General features: G+C 39.0%; 1 protein-coding gene across 3 annotated transcripts in view; it reads left to right on the top strand.

The window, feature by feature from the left end:
- LOC125296230 (cation channel sperm-associated auxiliary subunit gamma-like) overlaps positions 1-19,168 on the top strand; it is a 147,729-nt gene that overhangs the window by 12,480 nt on the left and 116,081 nt on the right. For all 3 annotated transcript variants that reach the window (XM_048246015.1, XM_048246016.1, XM_048246014.1), the window contains exons 2-5: positions 139-198; positions 299-537; positions 663-716; positions 16,454-16,601. In XM_048246015.1, coding sequence (XP_048101972.1) covers positions 301-537; positions 663-716; positions 16,454-16,601 — 439 coding nt within the window. In that variant the 5' untranslated portion in view covers positions 139-198; positions 299-300. The remainder of the gene's footprint in view (positions 1-138; positions 199-298; positions 538-662; positions 717-16,453; positions 16,602-19,168) is intronic.

Here is a 19,168-nt window from a genome sequence, read left to right as displayed (position 1 = left end):
TTACTCTTTTGCTGGCCCACCACTATTTTGTTGACTAGTTTTGCTGCTGTACCATTGAGGACAGGCCTATTGTGATGCTGTTAGTAAATAAAGCTAAGTGTGTGACTTTAGATCATCTTTTTGACTGTTTTATTTCAGGCAAATTCAAACATGCCAGTTGTCCTCTTCAGGTAGATTTTTCCAGCGAGGACACCAGAAGTAAGTTTTTGCTCAGTTGTATACATTGTTTATTTATCTCGATGATTACTTAAGATGTACATTTCTTTGGCCTACTTAACCTGTTTCTATTTGTCACCAGAAATGCATTTCAGCCTAGTACTGCCAATTTTGAGCCTAATGTTTGGGGCGACAAAGGTGGATGCTTGTGTGTGGGCTGTGAAGTTGTGTGAACTGGGGGACCCACTTACATCTCTGTATGTGTGCAATATAAACTTGGACCACATGGGCTCTGGTGGCATGGAGAAGCAGAAACTTAGCCTCAAAGTGAACCCAGTCATCAAGTCTCTTACTGACCAGCCTGTTGACACAGAACACGTTGTGAGAAAAAAATACAATATGAACAGACACATAATTTCAATTGATGTAATGACTATGATTTGATATGGTCAAAGCATTAAGTGTTTAGCATATGAAATTGCATAAATAATCTCTCTCTTCTACAGACTTACTATGGATTCCCCTACTATGTAAGGATAAACTTAGACTGCGGGGACGAAGTAAGAAAAAAAGAACTTGGTAGCTCAAAGTAACTCACAGGTTTTGAAGAATTTGAAAAATAACCCCTTAAACGATGACTTCTGGCATGTTTTGTGGACAGATTGAGACATACAAATATGACATAAACATCAACAGATTCAAGGCATTTGCTGTGAAAAAAGATGCAGCACATAAGGCTGGTCACAAACAGAAACCTTCATTTTATAATTGGGATTATTCATGTGTTTATTTTGTGTTAATTTATAACTTTCATTTACATTATTTGTTTAAGGCGAGACACGGCAGGTGAAAACATCGTTTTTTCATGCACTGGTCAATTTCGAGATTTTGAGCTAGTATGTTACCTTAGCATGTATTCTATCACACTACTACAACAAAAACGTCCGATTTACACATTTAGGTGTTTATTTCATTATATTGTGTCTACTCGCGCCTGTATATTTCTCCTAAATTCAGCAAAAGTTAGCATTCTAACCTTGCATGCACTCCCGCGACCGTGGTCCAAAACATAACGTGTACTACCGTTGGAAAGCTCTGTTTTTCCTGTATCACGCTATGTGATCCATATATGGACACTTCCTTTGTATCAGTAACCAATCGCGAAAGTTCAAAGGCGAGTCTAGGCTGAGAACGGAATCTCATTGGCTGTCTTTCAAGGCTGTTTTCTCAAAATGAGTTTCTGCTCACACTCTGAGCTCAAAAACTCCACTTCAGAAGCACGTACATACACCAAACTTTCTAGACTTATGCCTAACTATATGTCGAAGATTTCTACAGAGGGGTTTGTTGATATATTATTCCTAGCCTGACTTACATGACATTTTATGCCTAAAAACATGGAAATTTTTTTTTTTTAGGGCTAGTGACATAATTTTCTGATTTACAGGATAACAAAAGTAGATATTCATAAATCCCTCTGTAAATGTTTTCCCATCTAATATCTGAACACAATGAAAACATAATTTTGAACTTGGCTGTATCCAATGCTCAGGTTTTCGTGCCTTAAAATGTATGCAAATTAGCGCATATTTAATTAGATAATGCCCAATTTGCATATGTAAACATTAAATTACAGCAAACTTGTAATACATTTTTTTCTCATATTAATGTAAGTAATCAACTGGGGAAGTTTCATAGTGATATCTGCTTGTTAAAAATTTTACCCTATTCACCTGTAGTGTCTCGCCTTAAATGGCACAACCCAGAAAATGATTATGTACAACGTATTGACAATTATATCAATTATATCTAATTGAATAGGCCACATCTTGTCTGCAAGCACTGAACTTTACTGGGCTTTTGATAGAAATGCTGTAAGGCTCCTTGATAAGATGAAGTTTATGCAATATCTAAGCCAAGTAGGCTAACTCCTTTAACCATAACTGTTTTATGCCTAGTTTCTCACAAAACGTGGATTTGATATAGGCTAAATATATAAATTATTATAGATCCTAAGATATTACCATTTTAATTGTCATTAGCCTAAGCCCACGAATGATGGACAAAAAATCACAACAGGTCTGTCCTCCATGGTACAGGAGGAAAAACTCAACAAGTCAGCAAAATAACACAGCATTGGCCTATGCAGATTACACAATTTGTTTGTCTTCCACAATGGTCTTTTATGATTGACCATGTCAGACTAGGCTATCATAGACCCAGTTTACACATACATGGTTATTTTGAAAAACGGAGACATATCCCTTTGTTTGTGCCCTTCGTTTACACGCAAACAGAGAATTCAGCTCTAAAATAGATTCTAGAAATAGAGTTTTAGGCAGTATGCGCCAGAACTTGCACCTGCGCCAAAAGTGCAGCCTATATTTATATTTTATTTATATTTATATTTTGTATATGTTTATATTTTCATTTAGTTATGGTGATCATGGATGCATTCAGAGTAGCAGTCGCATTTATGTTGGTGCAAACCCTTTTCGTCTGTTTGCATTTGCAACAGTTCAAAAGAGAAAGAGGAAGTGATTCGTTGCTGTTGTTGCTTTTTTCGGGATTCTGATGGCTAACGTGGGCTTGAGCTTTCGTCACACTGCCACCTACAGATTTGGCATGCTCTTGACGGCACATATACAGTGGAAACGAAAACTTTTCTGAAAACTGACAGGTGTGCACAATATTATTTTTGAAAGCGGAGAGGGTGAAATGTCCGTTTATGAAAATAGCCAGCCACGTGTAAACGTAGCCATAGAAACATAAACTCTTACCGTGTCTTGGTCGGGAGATTTGCCACATTAAAAGATCATGTTGCCTATCTATCGTAGCCTACTCGTCGCGTGTCATCATAGGAGATTCCTCCAACATTCTAACATGCTAGACTTTTGGTCGTGGAGTCATGGAACATCGCAACACATCTATCTATAAAGCAAGAAGCGTCTGTGTGTGTGTCTGTGGCACGCATATCTCGCTGACCGTTTGTCAGACTGATTCAAACTTGGCAGGTGTCTTGCTACGGGCATGAGTAAGTGCAGTGCCAAATTTGACGTTGTTTGAATAAGAAATGCAAAAGATATTGTTAAATATATCGGTAAAAGAAGCACACATTGGGTTTCGCCGCTGCCACTCCCCCTCCCACAGCACTGTACTGTAAGCTACCAGTGAGGATAGGCTTTGGCAGAACTGGATCAGTGAGTGCAACATGTGTTAACATGTCTGACCTCAACAAAAAAAGACCCCCTGTATGCGCTTTGCTTGCATAAAATGACTTTGCGGATTTTGCAACAACATGCCAAAACAAACAGGTATGCAGTACCCAGTGGCTCTTCAAAATGATGTAAAAAAGGATGTGCAATAAACGGACACTTCGAATAGACCAGGCTACTTTGGACTGTCTTTAGACTTTGAATAAGCAAACGACAATTCCAACTGCAAGGTCCTAAATTGAAACAAGCGATAATGGTCCCGAATTAAAGAACGTCTCAGAATGCCACACATGCAAAGCATAGTGACAAGCGACGAGTGGCAGACAGTGTGATGTTACTTATATGAATAGCCCAGGCTACATTGGACTTTGAATAAGCAAACGACAATTCCAACTGCAAGGTCCTAATTTCAAACGAGCGATAATGGTCCCGAATTAAAGAACGTCTCAGAATGCCACACATGCAAAGCATAACCAGCGACAAGCAACGAGTGGCAGACAGAGTGTGATGTCACTTATAGGCCACCAGAGACTGTTTTTGAGTCACACCGTTGCAAATTTCATGATGATGCATCATTCCACAAAATGGTTTGTTTTCTCTATCATCAAGTTATTCAATAGGCTAAGCATAATAGCCTTGACTCAAAACAGCTGTTAGGATTATGTCATTTCGATTTGTAAAAAATGTCACATGCAGCCATGCTTAAATTCTGCTCACTTCACATTTATTATATTATTATATTATCTGTATTCATTATTGAATGCTTACCTGGAATTATGTTTTTCCCTATCATCCTATTTTTAAAGCAGGCCTACCTGCAGGCATGTAATTGGGCTACAGAAATAGCATGTTTGAACGGGCACTGCACTAGTTTTTACAATTTCATGGCACTCTTCATTCCTTCCTATACCTTTACCTTTCAGAGGTCCATATGAACACACACACACTTCATAGCTTTTCAAGCTTCAAAAACAAAACATTTTGCAGTGCTCTAATACTAAATAAATTGGATACATAAAACTGCAGCACTAGGCAATAGGAAAACATAACAGAAAATGTAAACAGATGTTGTTAGAGCTACATTAAATTGTAAACAGAAATAAGTATACATTTCAAAATAAATAAGCAGAAACTTTGGTTTCACATAATAAAAGTAAACAGAAATAAGCCTAGCCTACATACTGTTTTAAAGTGGTAACAAAGACTACCATAGTAATAAATTGCAAAATGCAAACAGAAATATATTTTAGGCTAAGCACATCTATGGTGTTTCATTGTATTATCAATGTGTAAACAAAGACATTGACCATTACAGTGTTTCCCATACATTGACTAATCTGTGGCGGGGCGCCACGAAATAAAAATCGGCCACCACAGATGAATATTCTATGTTCTATTTAATTTAATTTAAATTAAATATAATGTCAAATCCTTGCATTGCCATTGAGCTGCGCTTTTTATGCATGCAGCCTCTCCTTGCCCCGCCCCACTCTCTCTCGTAGCCCACTGCCCCTCCTCTGCATGTGCATTTAACAAAATATTCACGATTGTTGAAGGATTGTTGTTGCCACATAGAAGCATTGCATAGAAGACGTCTGGCTAAATTGCTATTAAATCCGCTTAGCATCGTGACCATGCTGCGCAAATTTGTTCAAAACTGCTGCATTGAAGTGAACTCTAAGGTCTTATCACAGCATAGTAGGCTACATTGAAGAGACTAAACTAAGTTAAGTTATGAAATCAAGCAGGATCTCAAAGCTAACGTTAGAATACTGTTTGGATGTCGAATGTAGTATGCTTAGCCTACTTTTAAGCTGCTTGTCAATTTCGTTGAAGGGCTCATTTTATTGACTCTGACACTGAATGTTTGCAAAATCTCGATGTAAATGGAAAAGTGTTTTCCAAAATTCAAAAGTACTTGTCCCAAGGAGAAGTAAGAACCTTTATTTTAACTATGTAGAAAACGTTATAAATTGCATCCACACATCAGCAGCCTTTCAACTGTGTTACAATTGCAAGGGTTCCCTCAAATGTCATAAAGTGACAGCCCCCCCCCGTTGTCAAAGTCAGCTACCGCCACAAATTGAATCCAATTCTGTTATAAACACTGCATTATATTCAGCAATTGTACTACTAAAATGAACATCTTCGCTGGTATTTCTGTCTGATTCTGTTTTTTTTTTTATCTCACAAACCATGGGTGAGTCTCTGGTTTCAGTCATGTTTTGAAGAGTTGTGCCATGACAGGGGCGACAAGAGACACTGTTGGATTGGCCTCTTCAGACATTAAAGTAGTTGCATCCTTCATTGCTTTTAACACTCTGAGGTCCCGGGCCTTTCCTAGGGACAGTTTGAGGCAGTCTGCTACACCTTAACATTTTTAAGTATTTCATCTAACTAAAACCATCTATGCAAAAGTGGCACATATTTTTATATTCTAGAAAACATCTACAATAGTAAAGTGAATGTAATGAAATTAGTTTTTATTAAAATTAAGTGTAAACACAACTACACAAAAACCTATTTTCAAATGTCTTCAAACCATGTAAAAAACACACAATAAATGTACCTAACCAAGACTTTGCCAAGTATGCCAAGTAACAGTTTATATCTTGCTGAAGGCAAACAAAGACGTTACATGCATTGCAGAGTTTTTGTTTTCCTTCCACGACGCCTGCAGTACCCACAGGCTCTGTGACCATCACCGGTCCTCTTCCCATCTGTGCTGAGCTCAGCCCCACAAACTGGCCAGCGAGACTCTCTTGCTGTCTGCACAGGAGCCTTTGGGGGCTGAAAAGTCAGTGGTACCCCACACAGCTGTGCAGTGAGCTCCTCCGTGAATTGCTTATGGCTAAGGCTTTCCTTCTGCATGGTTTGCATGAGTTCTTTGTCTGAGGCCGCTGTCTCTTCCTAGCTGGTGCAGGTGGGATGTTCTCCACATCACTGAAATTGAATATAAAATATTTTAATAAATATTGTAATACTATCAGTAGCTCTTTCGTTTCCTTTATCTTCATATATTTCCTACTATCAGTAGCTCTTTCGTTTCCTTTATCTTTATAAAACACTGAATTCACCATTACAAAACAGAGACATAATGACACAAACTTGCATATATGATGTAACTTTGTCCTATAGCCTATATGACACAGAGGGCTCTATCTTGACTTTGCGCAAATCGCTTTGTGGGCGGATCTTGGGCGCTGTTTCTATTTTACCGGCGGGATATTGACTGTTGCGCAAATCTAAAATGGGGTGGTCTGTAGTAGCTACATTATTCATGGGTGTGGTTTGGGCTTAACGTGCAATAAACCAATCAGAGCGTCATCTCACATTCCCTTTAACAACAGGCACGCTTGTTCCATAGCGGATTGCTATTATGATGGCGGATTTGCCAGGCGCAGCCAGGAACGGTTCACAGCACTATAGTCAGTTGGGAACAGTTTGCTATTGATTTTTCCTCTTGACAAAATGTAATACAGAAATGTCACTTTCCGATGTTTTGGGATCACTGAATCACGAGGTTATGAATGCATGGTGATATTTTTGCAATGTAATCTAACATTACCTCACTATAGACAATGCAGATCTGTCAGATAAGCTCTCCTCTCCCGTGCTGCTGCTGGGGCATTTGGGTTAAATGGCATCGGCATGCAGTTCAACATCACGTCTCATTAAGTCCTCTAATATTTCCTAATTTATGTCAACACATTCGTGATTCGTGGAAATGTGTTCGCTAGATTTATACCTGTTTTTTCACATCGGACACCACACTGATTTGTGGTGACACTGACAAGGCTACTTGCTGCTTTCTTTTACTGTCTATGGTTGCTGGTTAACAGCACATAATAAGCCTATTTAAGCGAATTCACAAACTCAAGACTTCAAGGCCATCATGGATATAAAATGTTTTTTGAAAACAACGAAAGGATGGAGGGAACATAGCAAAGTTTGGAGTTATTTCAGATGGGCTACAACAAGGTAGGCAAAATTGTGTTGCTTGTCAAAACCTTAGCGCAGTTGGAATAATGCTTATAGGCTGATGTTAAAGCGCACACAATGTTTAAAGCCATACACAACAGTAAATTGGAACAAAACTAAAGGTAACTTTAGCCTTTATAGGGTTGTATCAAGTTGTCCAAATTAATAGGTCGTAATTAGGCGTTGTTGTTGTAAAGATATTGCACGTAGATGTAGTATATAGGCTACTAAATTTTTAGTTGACCAATGCACGAACAAAACTGGGAAACGGACAAATATTATCAAGGCTTTGAATGTTTCAATCTGTGCACAGGGTGTCTGTAGATCGGTGTGCATAGCATTAATTTCTGCAGGCCTGTGGCCATGCATGCGCCCTTAAAATAGCATCTGAATTTAGCCACTGACTTTTTAGACCAGGAGGTTCCTGGTCTGTGGCAGAATTGTTTTCTGAAACTGCAAAATATCAACAGGGACCGTTTTTGCGGAACGCCCCCTCTTTTCGCTGAACGCCCCGTGCATACATGTACCTGTTGAGGGAAAATTCCAAAATGCGCTGACTGCAAAATAGGAAAGACAAAAGCGCGAGTATACAAAGTCAATTAGAATGACCCATAGTCATTCACACCAATCATTCACACCTAAACTGTATCTAATTTACACATTTTCAGTTTTGGTTTACAACTTTCATAACAAAGACAAATGCACATTAATTAGCCTATCAAAACAACAGTATGCTGCAACAAGTTCTTTTGTTTCTCTGTGTTTACATAATTTGCAGCTTATGCCTGCATTTTACAATCTTATGGACATACAGTAGTTATGCATAGGCTAATAAAGTCACTTGATAACAAGCTATGCATTGCATGTGGACTGTAGGCTAAATGCAATTCTGAGCACAACGGGATTATCTGACCAGCAAAATACATTTCTACTCAGGTGTAGTTTGGTAACCGAAAAAAGCTTGACAGAAATAGCATGTTTCAATCGGCTAGTTTTAGCTACCTTATTCCTATAAGCTAATCGACAACTAAATAGCATGACAACAAGTGGTCAAATAGGTATTATGCTACTTACTCATCAGAAATGTCCTCCACGGGATCTACACAAAGCTCAAAGTGTAATTCATCATAACCATCATCACTGGAAACATCTGCTCTTGCGTCATCTGACTCACTCTCTAAGGCCAGTTCTTCTTGGATCACCAGAGAGGCTTGAGCAGGCGTCCTCTTCTTCCATTCTCCTTCCAAATGTAAACATTCCTGTGCATGTGTCTTTGTTTATACTGGTGACATGGGGCGTGTTTTCACCTCATGCTCCCAGACAATGGCCCAATGACGACATTGATTGCCTGCGCACTTACCATCTGAATAGCTGAGGGGTGTGTCAGTATCAGCCTGTTGCTGGCTAAACTACTAAAAAATGTAAACGTTTTATTTATTCTCTTTACAAAGCGCAATCGATACATTTATATATATTTATATAAAACATATATATTTGAAAACTAGAAGATCCAAGGTTTCTAGTGGTGTTACTCATATGTTTATTGGACAAAAACTCATGGAGCTTCACGTGTGTGTCTGGAACAGTCCAAAAAGTCCCCCCAGGGGGACCGCGACCTCAGAAGGTTAAGGTGCTGACGGTGTCCTCGGCGTTTGACACATCGGTTTCATTTAGGGTGCAGAGATCTGCCTTTCACTTACGTACGTCTGGGGGTAGCAAGGTGGCACAAATAGTGGGCTGCTGTTCTAGGAATCTCTCGATCATATCGTACGAACTGTTCCATCGTGTCACATCATTCAACTTTTGCTTTTTCAAACTCAGGCATTTCTGATTTACCTTCAGTTGGTGGCTCGCTGTAGAGCTGTGATGGAAGAATGTTGCGATACGTCGGATTCTTCCCAGAAGCCTGGCGAGCAAGGTCACTTTGAGAGCTCACTGGGATGCAAGATTGAGTGTATGCGCGAAACTTCTTGCGGAAATTTCCCAACTTCTGCTGTGACGGCTATGTTTGAGGCATTGTCTGACACGAGTGCTACATCTTTGTCGGTAATCTGCCATTCTTGTAAAACTTTGGACAACAGCTCCGCCAGATGCGCACCTGTGTTGGATTCATAGAGCTCTTGTCTGCAGTACATGGGGCACCATCTGCCAGTCCTCAGTTATATAATTGCTGTCACTGTAACAAATTATTTGGTTGCCACCGAAGTCCAGGAATCGCACGTTATAGCAATTCGTGTTGACTTTCTCATGGAAGCGATCATCTGGGCTTTGGTGCCGTTATAATGACTAGGCACCACTTTTTCTGAAAAGGTGCTACGCAATGGGATCTCAGGGTTTCCCGCAGCACTTTGCAGTCAAGGCGGCTGCCTTGGCAAAACTGTCCTGATTTCTTCTCCCTTTCATTCCAAACCGTGACCAACGCCAGTCTCTCTTCTCCGTAGAACGCATTAAAAACCTGCCATAAATCGAAAAATAATCCGTTTTTATAATCTTTACATAAGTGATCCGAATCAGAGCTAGTGAGCGGAGCCGCGCAAATATCCCGCTAGCTCTCAGAATCAGTCAAATCGCGAAAAGCCACTGCTCCGTTTATGGTTATGGTTATGGATTTAGCAGACGCCTTTGTCCAAAGCGACACATAAATACAAAACAACATAATAATATTTATAAATAATATTTAAAAATATTAAACAGGGAACAGATTAGAATGTAGGTCAAATATAATAAGGAGAATAGTTATAATACACAATAATATCAATTCAATCAATAGCCTAATAAAAAGCAATGGAAAAAAAGGGGAAAGGCAATAATAAAACAATAATGTCCATTCAATCAATAATATAAAAACAATGACATGCTAAGACTACATTACGGAGAATATCAATAAAAAACAATAATGTCAAATTAATTAACAGCCCAATTAAAATAAAACAACATTATACAAACCATAACAAATAAGCGCTTAAACAACTAAGTATATGTTGAATAGGAATGTCTTTAGACCCCTCTTAAACGACCCAAAACTACTACAGGAACGGAGAGCACTGGGCAATTCATTCCACCAACATGGAACCACTGAAGAAAAGAGTCTGGAATTAGACCCAGTTTTCATGACTGGTCGACACAACAGGCGCTCACCAGAAGACCGTGGGGGGGTTGGGGATGTAAGGCTTGATTATTGAATTAAAATAACTAGGAGCAGATCCAGTTAGTGTCCTATAGGCCAAAGTGAGAGATTTAAATTTAATTCTGGCTACTATAGGGAGCCAATGGAGAGTAACTAGGAGAGGAGTTACATGTGTCCTCTTTGGCTGATTTAAGACCAGGCGTGCTCCAGCATTCTGAATCAGTAATGATCTTGTTACACAAGCGGGTAAGCCAGCTAATAGTGAATTACAGCTAAGAGATGACCATGGTCTGAACAAGAAGTTGTGTGGAATCTTTTGTCAGATAAGGTCTGATCTTCCTAATGTTGTAAAGCATAAACCGACATGATTTTGCAATAGAAGCTATATGCTCAGAGAAGTTAAGTCGGTCATCAATTACAACGCCCAAGTTTCGGTCATGAGACTTAGATACCTGTCCCTGCCAAGACACGTTGAAAGAACGCCCTTTAAGGTAAGATTCAAACCAGTCAAGAGCTTTTCCAGAAATTCCCAGTTTAGATAGTATAGATAGGAGAATGTCATGGTTAACAGTATCAAAGGCTGCAGATAAATCTAGTAGAATTAATACTGATGACTGAGCAGAGGACTTAGCTACTCTCAATGCCTCAGTCACAGACAGAAGAGCAGTTTCAGTAGAATGACCACTCTTGAAACCAGACTGCATAGGGTCTAGTAGATTATTCTGATGAAGAAAGTCACAAACTTGTTTGCAGTAACAGCCAAAAAAATTAAAAAAATGGGTGGTAGGTAGGTCAATATTTTTTTTTTTTGAAGACCACTTTCTCCAAAACCTTTGACAAGAAAGGAAGAAGGGAGACAGGCCTGTAGTTATTCACCTCAGTTGGATTATGTGTACTTTTCTTTAGCAGAGGTGTAACCCTAGCCTGTTTAAAAGAATAAGGAACTATTCCAGAACTGAGTGAAGCATTAAATACATGTGTGATTGCTGGTAGAACAGAGAGACTGTAGAAGAGTGGACGGGACAGGATCTAATGGGCATGTTGTTGGCAATTTATATTCACAATACTTGGGCCTACTAAAGAAATATTATTTTTATTGCGTTTTGTATTTTGTTTAGAGGAAAAAAAACAATTGAGTTTACAACCGGCAAGTCGGTCGGACTAAAAGGGAAAAAAAAAAAAATATTTTCGGTTCTAAATTGACATCGCTACGCGAAAATATTTTAAGGATGGCCTTATCATCGTTTACTTGTCAGGTGTGATGAAATGCGTTCATATTCCACTTTTTATGTCATAAACTTTGTAGGCCTATATAGAAAGGTTTGGTGGTAGGATTGTCCAATGGTCAATCTGTGTCCAATGGTCAATTTGTGTTTTAATTTATGCAATGAACCGATGCTGAGTTCGTCAGTTTTGCGCACGTTTCAAATGTTCAGCCGACAGCGTAATTTGTCATTTTCGTTCTATAAGTTTCACTTTTCATGTCATGAATGTAACATGCCTATGATAAGGCTTTGCCAGGGCCGGTTCTCCCTATACGCACACTACGCAAGTTGCGTAGGTCCCCGCAAGTAAATGAAGGCCCCCTCCCTCGTCTCCCCTTCAGTTAGTCAAGCTAGTGACAGACAGGTATACAGTTATAGCGACAGTGTCTCATAGGCTACATTAAGAAGGTGAACATGAAACCGAATTACCATTCAGGGCATGAGAAACGGAAGAAGAAACTTCACGAGAATGAACAGCGGGAACTACAGTCGGGTAAACTTTACATTGCAAAGTTGTGAAATATAATCGCATATTCCGTTTTTTAAATGCGGGCGACTGGCTACATTTATATATAACTGCGTCTTTAAATGCGTTCATAATAACGTGCAGCTGGGGATGAAACTAGCGTTTTTTCAACAGAAACACGACCCGTCGAAACTAATCGGTGATTTCACTCGTCCAATACATTTTTAAAAGAAGTAAATGGTTTTACAATAATTTCAGTCAAGCTTTAGTTGGTTTAGATAGCCTACAATTGAACGCAGCCTATGCCAAATGGAAAGTAGCCTAATGTATTGATTTGCTGTGCATACTGGACAATAGATGCACGTAAAAAGAGAACGTAAATTAGGCCTACATGAAGAATTAAAATAGTCTATGTATGAAAAAATATCGAAGGGAATCAGGGGGAGCCAGCTCAGTAGCCTATCCTATGTCTTTGGCAAATAGCCTACTGACACAGGTGAAGAACAGTCAGCCTCAGCCAGTAGGCTACAAGCAACCAGACCCTTTAAAAAAAAAAAAAACTACATTAGCTTACTTCAAGTGTCAAACTGCAGATTTCTGAGTATCAAAACTGCAGTTTTGGAGGAAATATTTGCAGTTCTTATGCAGAAAATGTATTTTGGACACAACAAAACAGCATTTTACTGCATATAGTACTGTATTTTACTGCAGAAATGCAGTATTTTAGATATAAAATACTAGGCTACTGCACTATAGCCTACGGTAGTATAACTGTTCTGTACTTCGAAAAAAAATGCAGTTATTTTTTGTGATGGGATATGTACAGCAAGCATCAAAAGCAAGCAGCCCAGAACCTAAAACTGGGCATTTATAGCTGTGAAGGTGATTCACACACAATTATTTTTATTTCTCCTATTCCTTTAAGGGGAAAAACACTATATTTGGTACTTTCCGTAGAAATCCTAAATGGGATGGGGTGATTGTATTGGGAGCACTGAGGTGTCATATGCGACTGTCAAAAAAATGGTTACAATTTGGCCCTCAGAGTTCAGGTTGGAGGGCCCCTTAGCAGGATTTTGCTTAGGGCCCCATGGAGGTCTGAACCAGCACTGTCCAAACCACACACTGTGTGAAACAAACACTATCATGGAATTTGGACATCACAATAAATGAGGATACCCATACATAATCTACACTGATAAGAGGTTTAATTGACATAAATTACTTTTGTATGTGTAGGCTATCATCTAGAAACTACAACAGAGCCTTTCTTAGCAGCCCATCGGTGGTTCTCAAAGCTCTCAAAGTTCCACAACACACCCCCCGTCCGTCGGACAGCCTACCACCTTGACTAACACATTTCCTGCGGGAAACCCCGGATCTTGCATCCTCACCATATACTGAAATCCTTCATTTTCCACAATGGAATAAGGTTGTAAACCTTTTGCTATGAAGACTCCCATAGACTGGGTTATTCTCTTTCCTCGCTCGGAATTGGGTGGTATTGAAAAAAAAGTAGCATTAATCCTCGGAGTCACTGGCCCAGGGTTTGCGTTTTCCTCTGTGTTGTTGCTAGCAACTTAGGATAGAAACGACTAATGTGATTACTTACTGTAAGTTGGTAGTGTTCGGGATGAGAGAGGTGCGTTCGCGGGTGCGGGACAAACCGATGATTCACTGCACTCCCGCAAATTAAATATGTGCATAAAATTAAATATGGAAATGATTAAAGTAGTGTTCATAACAGAGCTAGTGAGCGGATCTGAGCGGTGTGAATATCCCGCTCCTCGCTCAGGTGGCTGTTCACTCGGCTGCTCCTCCGCTCAAATTCACGTTAGGCCACTCCGCTCAGTTTCGCTCCACTTCAAAATCCTCCCGCTCCAGTGAAATCGCTCCACGCTCGCTCCAATGTAAAGGAGGGAGAAATAATCTACAAGCCGAATTGTCACCTTAGAAAACTTAAATCCCAAAGAACTAAGAGCAATGGCAATGTCACATTATATTGTAAAAGATAGCCCAGTGCAACAACGAACAAGCTTGCCAACGTCAATACACATAAGCCTAAAACTAAAGGGATACGTGGGATTAATTGCCTAAATAATACAGGTTATCGCTTCCGCATTATTACAAAGAAATGCACGTCTTCTTCGTGTTTCTTGTGTGTAATACTAGTACTTGTTGGGTTTTTTGTTTTTTAGAATTTATTTTATTCTCGCTGATTTATTGTCACAAGCAACAGGGGAAAGTAACAAACGTTTCGGCCTTGTGGCCTTCATCAGTGTGTTTCATTCCTAGCTACTTCCTAGTCTTAAATAGGAAAGTTGCCTCAATTGGTAACACCTGTATCCTTTTTTGCTCGGAATGGAGTCAACAAGCGCTCCGACACATCAGGCCTCAGTCGGAGCGCTTGGTGTCTCCAAAGTACACAACACAACATATCGTACATATCCAAACAATAATAAAGGCATAGCAGAAAAAAATTGTAGGCTACACTCAAAATAATACATTTTCACAGAAATGATGACAAGTCAAAGTTTTCATTCATTCCATCTGGTGACATCGAACGTAGATAATACATCCAGAACGCCTCCCTCTGAAGAACCTTCCTGTCTATATCTCCTCTTCTACGGGGTCTATGTGCGTGTTCTATACCAGTGCATTTAAGATCTTTTAGATCTCTTTTCTATGAAATGCCTTGCTACCGGTGAAGTTATGTCACTCCTACGAATGGCTGATTTGTGCTCACTCAGTCTTATTCTTAGTTGTCTCGATGTTTTCCCAACGTATGAAAATTGGCAGGGTCATTGCAAAAGGTAAATTATGTTTTTCGTAGAACAATTTATCAATAAACCTCAGTGAGTGCGTCCAATCTTTGATTTTCTGTAAGTTTCCTGGAGAGCGCGGTGTTTGCAAAAAATAATAATATAAATAAATAATATTTATATTTATAATATTTATTTATATTTATTTAATATAAATACATTTTTTTGGTAAAGCGTCATGTAGGTCTTATATTTCAATATTTATGGTCTTAAAATGTCTTAAAAATGTCTTAAATGGTCTCCCGACCAAAACGTGGCAAGAATGGATGGAAAAATGGATAGCCAAACAATGTAACCATAATATTCACCTAACCTACTGCCTACTTCAGAACATACGGGCTGCAAGCTGAAGTCTTCGAGCTTGTAATCACCTTGATGTAGCCTAGGCAACATATCCTGAGTAATGAGAGGCTCCGCGAGGATTTTATGCACTTAGTCATAACTTTAACAAAACAATTTAAAGATGACATTGGCTGTTGTGCTTTTAGAGTGTGCAAGTAACTGTGATATTACTGATCATGTGAAGCTTGGGTCTGATTAGTGCTGCTCTTTAGTGTTGTGATCAACACACGCTTTTCGTCTGTACCGTTACTCATCTTGGGATAGACATGCTGAAATAGAGGTATGTGACCCTTCCTGTGATAACCCAGCTAAAGTCATTTTTTAATGTTATGTATTTTTTTTACATCAGATCATTCTACACCATATAATGAATAGGCTGTAAAAAATTCTCCATGATATAGCTAATATTGACTGTGTTAGGCCATTTCAAAGATTTGGAGAATTCCAAGCTCTGAATTTTAGGGTTTTGAGAAATTCCAATTTGAAAATAAGTGAGCAGTAGCGCTGCATACGGTCAGACAGTGTCTCCTGAAATGTTCGTTGTCAAAACTTTCCTGCCATACCGAAAACAGAGCTAGGTGACGGTACTGCGTATTGATATTATGGTCTGTATTAACTTTCTAATGGGAAAGAAGAAGTTCCTGAACCAAATGACACTCAAATTATATAGGGTGTTTATCCACCAACATTAAACTCACAGCCAATTGAAAATGTGACCTTGTGGAACGTCAATAAAAGTGTTAATTTTTATTGTGTCAGAAAAGATAATTTAAACACTACATTTCGAAACATTAGTATCTAAGCTATCATCTAAGCTACAAGTATAAACAAATATCCCATATTTTTGTCATTTTATATGACTAGGACCACTTAACGCTCATTATCTCAAAATAAGATCTGGCGACTTTAGCCGGGTTCTCATGGGCAGGGTCACATATTTATTGATATCTTGGTACCTGTCTGTTCCTGTGGCTTGTGTGTGTGTGTTTATGATTGTGTGTCTCTATGTGGATGTTTACAACTGTGTGTGTGTGTGTGTGTGTGTGTGTGCGCGCGTGTGCGCCCACCCACGCGTTTAGCAAGAATCTGTAAAAGCCATGCAGAAGGCCTTGTTTATTGGTCTGAACCCATCTGCGATCCTGTCTGTTGTGGAGCCAGTGCATCCAACCCTCCTGAAGCCACAAAGGTTGAACATCATCATGACCTCAGCACCTCTCCATGATGACGGTATGTCATTGGCATCATCCACAAGTACAGTTATACACAGTTAATTACTTTAACTATTGACCGACATTGGGTAACCATCCAAAACATAGCCTGAAAAAAGCAACACTTACCCCAATAATGTTTGAATGACTAAATAAAAAACCTTATCCCGCAGAGAAGTTGCTGATACATCTCGTGACAGTGCATAGCTTTTCGCTATAGAACAGGTTTTTCTTAGTTGGTGTAATGCTTTTTAAATGGTGTATAACAATTTTTAGATAATGTGCCAGACAACACCTTAGGTCGTTAATTGCCACACCCCTGGGCGCATCGTGTAATAAAAAAGAAGCTTTGCGTCGTGATAAGAATACGCTATGTGCTGGGTTTCTGATCGCCAAGATAGGGCCCCAAGTTCACCATACATGTAGGTCCCAAATTAGTGCATTACTAATTACTACCGGTACCGGTATATATTTTCTTGTATAGGGGCAATCCTATTCAAACTAGGTACACATTATCATTATTAACAACATTCTTCGGATGCACACTGAATTTCGGGGAATTCCATTCACACGTGAACATTTCATTATGGTTCTGTTGACTATATCTTCTCTTGTAGGTCTGATTTTATTCAAACTTGGTACACACAAACCTTGTGACATTCTTTGGACCCACACTGAATTCCATGACATTCTGTCCATAGGGGGCACTACAGCCATCACATGTCATATGTCATGAACCGTTTGACATAAAAAAGTGACTTGGCACACTTACACCTGCAAGCAAGCAACACTGTAGTGTTTTACCTCAAATCTAGAGATACACTTTTTTTATTTAGAGATACACAGTTATTTTTCATTAGAGGCCCTCATATCGCTGCAGCAGACAATGTTTTTGTCAATGAAAAAATGAGATAAAGCCCACCCTTAGAAACAACTGATAAGTAGGTCTGCAAAAATAGCATATAGAGAGGTCAGTCACTATGCTTTGCCTGTCATTCTCTCTCACTATCCTGTCAATTCTCACTCTGGCATAAAATCTGATTAACAAAGTGTAAAATACTCTGAAAAGCTCTCGCAGGCCACATAAAATTATATTTTTTAGTTTTAGGATATAGCCAAATGTCAATTCACAGTGTTTATGCAGTTACAGAGTTACTTTGTGTTCACTGTATTTAATAAACTGCATTGTTGCATTGTATCTTGTTTGTGTTTTATTGTTGTTTAAATGGGTAAGCAATTATATGGTAGCCTAGAAATCTAGACGCATCCTAACGACAGCAAATGTAATTTACACCCAGGGTAGTCTAGCAACTCTGTTGGCTTGTGAGCTGAAAAAATTAAACTTTGATTTGGCCAATCACATCGTATATAGAGTCGGTGGGCGGGCTTAACATAATGATGGCAGAGTTGCAATGTATTAAGCCCTTCTTACACTGGCAGACTTTGGAAAGATTTGAAAAAGATTTTTAAAAGACTAGTCTCAGACCCTCTCACATCTAAAGACAAGTAGTAGAGTTTTAAGTCACTGACTATGATTTTGCAATGACTAGGGATCTTGCAGGGTCACTATTTACAAGACTGCAACTAGATTCCTTTAAATTATTACTACCCATCGTGCAATAGATAAACAGGAACTGAAATGATAGCCTACTGAACTCAAAGTCGTATTTTCGTGTTTCTGCAGCATTGTTTCATGCGTGACATCCCTAACCGATATAGAGTTGTTCTGTCACGTGGAAGAGCCGACTAAATATGTATAAGAAATTACAAATATTATAAGAATAACAAATAATCATATAGGCTACTGCTGTCGCCTACTTTGCCCCTTCCTGTTTGGTGTTGGAGAGAGGTCACTATTGGTTTTTATAGTTCACGTCACTATTTGCATGAGCCACGACTAGAAAGACTTGCGATAATATCAAACATGTTTGATATTGTCGTAACGGCAAAACTAGAAAAGGACTGACTCCGACTGACTTAAAACCGCTAAGATTGGCACCTTACACTTAACGATCTAGTTGACGGGAGCGCGCCGCTATTCCAGCACAACTCCCATGATATCTGTCCGACTTTGGAAATTTAGTCGCCGACAGACCAAAATCGTACATTGTAAGGCTGCCATTAGTTGTTTGAAGAGTAAAAAAAATGTTTAGTCTTAACACAAGTTTACAACCAGTAAGTCAGTTGGACTAAAAGGAAAAAAATAAATACATTTGGGTTGGTCAGGTTACGGCAAACAAAAATATTTTTAAGGATGGCATTAGGGAGGTCAATCTCAGAAAACAGCATAATTCCTGATAATACCTATATGTATCTATGGTAAACTCCACATGTATATTATTGTCATATATGTTATGTATTCCTGTGTTCATGTATGTTATCATTTATTAAACCCTATAATTTTTATGCATTTACAGGTATTGTTTAGATGACTGCTACTGACTGGCATGCTTGAGAAATGTGTTGTTGATATATACAGCTCTATCAAGAGACATGTGGAAAATGAATGAACCCTATAAGTTAGGGGAAGTTAGTCATTGTTTTCGCCAATCTGCAAAGAACATTTTTACCAATAGCTTTTTTTTA

This window comes from Alosa alosa, chromosome 6 (genome assembly GCF_017589495.1).
Source record: "Alosa alosa isolate M-15738 ecotype Scorff River chromosome 6, AALO_Geno_1.1, whole genome shotgun sequence".
Taxonomy (NCBI): domain Eukaryota; kingdom Metazoa; phylum Chordata; class Actinopteri; order Clupeiformes; family Clupeidae; genus Alosa; species Alosa alosa.
This window is presented reverse-complemented; position numbering and strand designations above follow the sequence as displayed.